This window comes from Magnolia sinica, chromosome 1 (genome assembly GCF_029962835.1).
Source record: "Magnolia sinica isolate HGM2019 chromosome 1, MsV1, whole genome shotgun sequence".
In the NCBI taxonomy this organism is placed as follows: domain Eukaryota; kingdom Viridiplantae; phylum Streptophyta; class Magnoliopsida; order Magnoliales; family Magnoliaceae; genus Magnolia; species Magnolia sinica.
Genome location: NC_080573.1, coordinates 132,059,920 through 132,065,051, shown reverse-complemented (window position 1 = coordinate 132,065,051; position 5,132 = coordinate 132,059,920). Strand labels below are relative to the sequence as shown.

Here is a 5,132-nt window from a genome sequence, read left to right as displayed (position 1 = left end):
AGGACCGTCCGTTTCTAGCTAGTACCCAATCCGCGTAGTCCCTGCTTAATAATATACAGTTGGACTGGTGTTATAAGCGGCGTCGATCTTGCCACGTCTGTTTTGCATCGAGAGTGCCGAAGAAAAATGCACGCGGTCTTATACACCACCCGCCATTCCTACACAACACCCCACCCTCTGCCTTTTTTTTCCTTTAAACCCTGCTTCACTCCTTCCCATGTGCGCTTGCCACGTGTCCCTCGAGATTCGTGTAACGAGGATAAGAGGACACCCTACCACCACCTCATGCCTCCCTGCAGCAGCAGTTGTCTCAGAGCTCTTTCTTCTTCTCAAGAGCAGAAGAAGAAAAAGAAAAATCCATCTCCAGCAGCTAGAAATTAAAAAAATAATTTAAAAAAAATGCTGGAAGAATCACTGCCGTCCATCTGGGCTTCCATGCACAGGTGGTTCATCCCTACCGTCCTCTTCATCCTCATCAACGTCGTCATCGGCACCATTTCCTTCTCTTCCTCCCAAAAGGAAGAAAAGAACCCCAAACCCCAGCTCTCCCGCACATCCTCCGTTTTAGAAAGGCTCAGATCCTTCAATCTCTACCGTCTGAAAGCGGAAGAAATCCCTCCCGTTATCACAAACCTCGAAGCCCAACCAACCGAAACCGTTGAGACCTTAGAAGTCGTCGAACCCGTCGAAACCGTCGAAGCATCAGATTCCGAAGATGTCGGCCATTTTACGAGGAGCCAGTCTGATACACATCCAACGGCTGGGGAGCGACCACAGAAGCTCCCTCAGAAGATGTTGAAGAGATCTGTGAGCGCCAAGTCAGTTTTCGGGCATTTCGAAGAGGAGTTGGTGGAGCCCGCTGTCCCTAGACCGTCAACGATGAGGGAACGGAAGGCGATCGGAGACGACGAAGAGGTCGATGCAAGGGCCGATGATTTCATCAACATGTTTAAGCATCAGCTGAAGTTGCAACGGTTGGATTCGATTCTCAGGAACAAGGAAATGCTCAACAACAGCAAGTGAGGATTTTTCTCTTTCCTGATATTTTGCCTTTTTATAGGGTTTTAGTGGGTGATTCTAGTTTTTTTTTTTCTTTTTTAGAGATGATGATATATTCACCCATGATTTTGATGTATTGGACCTTTTCTTTTGTCATATTCTTGCTTTGCTTCTGTCATAGTAAGAGCAGAATGGGAATGGGAAGGTGTATCTTTATATCAAAATGGAGGTGTGAAAATGTTATGTATCCTTTCTTTTGTAATTGCTTGGAATTAAGAAACCCTCTTTGGGTCTGTGATCTTCTTTCAAGCATCTGAATTATTATGTCTTGCTTTCATGTAGTAATGGTGTTTTTGTAATTTTATAAATTAATGGGGTTTCTTTCTTTTTTTATTGTCGTTCACATTAGACTGAAACTGTCTGGATTTTTCCTTCTGAGAACAGATATACTGGTAAGTTCCGTAGCCTGTGGCACAATACCTTCTTTTCTGCTAACATGGCTCTTATAAAGGAAATCGGTTGGCCCCATCATCAAGATCGCCTTGCACAAAAATATGGCGAGTTATCTCATCAGGTGGGCCACACTTGTAATAAATGGACAACCAACGGTCTGACTAAAAATACAGGGGTTGCCCATCTAGTTAACGGATGAGTCTGATTTCAGAGAATGGTTATCTTCATGATGGGGCCTAAGATTTTAATGGTGATGATTTCCTATGAAAATGACATTGTAGGTGATCATCTCCCTCTTCCTTTTTACTGGTTTTTGAGTTTTGAATGGTGGCTTATACGCTGGATCTCGGTGTACGTACTTTTTTCTTCACCGTCACGGCAGCACATGGCCTGATTCTGAATTCCAACCGTCCAATTTTTAGTCTGGGATCCCGGACGTTAGCACATGCAGTGCACTCGGCTTTCCAATTTATCCGACTGGGGATTCTGTTTCTGTGATCCAGACCGTCTATCTCTTGAGGCCCACCGAGGATATGCCATTCCTTCAAAAATTCCTCCTATTTGAGAGTTATTTCCTTTTTGTGGCCAGGAAATAGACGGTTAAAAATAGAAAAAACTACAGCAGCCCTCTTTCCTGCAATGAAAGCGAAAAGGTTGGCGGATCAGGTCTTGTATTCCAGGATATTTTGGGGCATGGTCCATCCGTGTCGGGTTGCATCAGACCAACCGTCTGGATCACTCAACTATGGACCCGCATGTACAAACGGAAAGCTCTTGTATACTTTGCATACCCTCGGGTCCAATGGGTGCAAATGCGGCGGATAAGGAGAAGTTCTTGATGACAGTTGTACCGTAGAAATGATCATGTCGATGAATTATGCACCGAAACCGGCGTAAAACCGTCTGGTGTCGGTGCCCATGAGATGGATCTGGACCGTCCGTAAGGTAATCATTTCACCCACCTCGCACGGTTTGATCTCGCTCAGCCTATCCTGAAGATGCCTTCTGGACGGTTAGATCAATGTCCATTGGCGGTGCTTGGATGGTCCAGATATGGAGGATCGTTAATTTTAAATAAAATTGAACATGTGTTTGCGGCCCACCACACACGTAAGCCATAGACCAAAAGTCGAGCCAAGCATCCACCGGTGCATTAGAGGGAAGCAATGCGTAGAATATCTGCGGTCTCTGGGCCCGTCGTGCGGTATACGTAGAACATCTGCGCTCGCTGTATATACAAGAGATCAGCAGAAGAAAAAAAATCATTTGAGCCACACGTGGGAACAGTTTAAAATTGTGAGTAAGAGCTCTTAAGTTTACGCGGTGTGGCCCACCCGATTTTCTAATCAGGTTGAGCCACACATGATGCACAGGTTTAATGGAAGATACACACTGATCTACGGTTAGCGTTCCATCACCATTGTTCCCTATGGTGTAGCCCACCTGAGTTGCCATCTGGATAATTCTGGGTCCAATGACCTGATGGACGGTGTGGATGCCACACAAACAACATGATCGGCCACGCAGCTTGGGTGTTTTAAGCTGGTATTGTAGAGGATTATCATCAATCTGTGTGTAGCGCAACCCATGTAAATACTGCTTCATGCAGCACAAGGCAGGGAAGAGATCCACACCATTTGTCCCATGGGTCCCACTGTCCTCTTGCGCGTTAAAGCAAATTAGATTCTGGTGCTTACACGTGTGGATTCTCACTTACGGAGATCTGTAGCATCTATGCGGGGCCTACGCAATGGGTGGCTTAGATCGCATCTACACTGTCACGTGCCACGTGGGTTACGCAGCTTGGCCACAATACAAGCGAGCGTGCGGCAGCACATGAAGTTTTGCAAGCCACATAGGCATACTGGATGAAAATGTACACGTGGAATTGGCAGCGTGGTAGAAGATGTGAGATCCAAACCGTCCACAAGGTAGGTGGCACCGTTCAAGAAGTTTCTCCGAATAAATCAAACTGGTACAGTCATCAGATGACACAAACTCTTGTGTAATTAATAGATGGACAGGAACAATCCACTCAAGTACATGTGTGCGTCACACGCAAGTTCCTCCCATTGTGGCGAACGGGAAGGGCCAGTGAGATTGAATTGCATTGGGTCCATTATGTATTTCTGGTGAATTTTAAAATTTACTGTACATATGGGCTTCGCATTGACGCGTATGATTTATCCACGTTGTGCCTTCGTATATGTCCTTTACACGTGTTATATACAAGTGACGTGACATTCTACCTGTATGCATTTACATTCTACTTAATTCAATATTTATCCTGGAGCAAGAATTTTATCCCAAACATGAGAATTATATGGCTAAGGGCGTGTTTGGGCGGTAGGATTAGAAGGGATTAGGTGGGAAGAGATTCAAAAAAACATAACTATTACCCATGCCATGGCAGGGAGTGTCCCTGTTGCAATGGGATAAGATTAATTTTATGCTTTGCTGGTAATATGGTGGTACATTAAATGGATATACCCACCATCATTTGAAATTATTGAGAATAACACATGTGTTATATTTTAACTGTTCATTTGTTTTATACCCTCATTTTATGGCATGGGCCTAAAAATGAGGTAGATCCAAGACTTATGTGGCCCCAAAGAAGTTTTCAACAATAAGTATTCAATTCCCGTTGCTTTCTATGGTGGGGTCTAGTGGAGCTTTAGATTTACTTGATTTTTTGGCTCATGCTCTAAAATAATCTCAAAAAATGGATGGACGGTGTGAATATAACCCACACATCATGATGAGACCTACAAAACTTGCTAACATTGAGTGAAATCGGCACGGACCCAATGCAATTTCATCTGATCTAATCCCAAGCTTTTCCGTTCTTCCCAAACATGGAGTGAAATTAGCACACGACCAGATGCAATTCCATCCCACCTAAACCCTTCTAATCCCACTGCCCAAACATGCCCTAAAATACCATGATATTTCTGGGCATCATTATGTAACAATGGTGTTAATCCCATCTAATGCAATTACCAATCAGGCCCTAAATTTCTTTGAAGCAGATTAGCTGGTGTACCATACACAGCCCACCTGGCTGGTATGTACATGTCATGCGAAGAGAACGCTTAGGCTCCTCGAGCTTAGGGTTGTACGAACTGTTCAAAAGGAGATCAAACCTACGTAGCGCCACAATGATATATTTATTATATCCACACCCTGCATCCACTTGGCAAAGATCAGCCTAGAGCATGATCCCAAAAATAGTCTTACCTAAAGCTCAAGTGGACCACACCACAAATAGAAGTAGGGACAATGATTCTCATTCATTCATAAGGCCCACCATAACATTTATTTTCCATCCAATTTGTTCATAAGGTCTGCATGTACCACATGGCCACGTTTCATCTTTTAGTGATTTAAACATGCCACCATCAGATGCCCAAACCCTATCGCCCAGTGGCAGACTCACAAGAGTTTCAACACGCGGTCTTGCGGTGTGAGTGCACCAGCATGTGCAAGGTGTGTGAGTGCGTATGATTAAAAAAACGTAAGGTGCCTCAAACGTACATGCATCACAAACTATCTTGAAGCACCATAGGTGTGTCAATGTACCACACATGCATGTGTGACATGTTCAACTATTTAACATCTCTAGCGTGGGGAGGGACATGATGAGGTCGATCATTGTCTTCCCGGGGAGATAACTACTC

General features: G+C 44.3%; 1 protein-coding gene and 1 long non-coding RNA gene across 2 annotated transcripts; both read left to right on the top strand.

The window, feature by feature from the left end:
• The first annotated feature begins 224 nt into the window (after window positions 1–224).
• LOC131217900 (pathogen-associated molecular patterns-induced protein A70-like) lies at window positions 225–1,384 on the top strand. Its single transcript, XM_058212692.1, has one exon. It carries the CDS (start codon window positions 400–402, stop codon window positions 1,021–1,023), a length of 624 nt encoding a protein of 207 aa, XP_058068675.1. The 5' UTR covers window positions 225–399; the 3' UTR covers window positions 1,024–1,384.
• A 1,388-nt stretch (window positions 1,385–2,772) lies between these two features.
• Window positions 2,773–3,659, top strand: LOC131217916 (uncharacterized). Its single transcript, XR_009157506.1, has 2 exons — window positions 2,773–3,108; window positions 3,272–3,659. It is a non-coding gene; the product is annotated as an uncharacterized LOC131217916 (long non-coding RNA).
• Window positions 3,660–5,132: the final 1,473 nt, after the last annotated feature.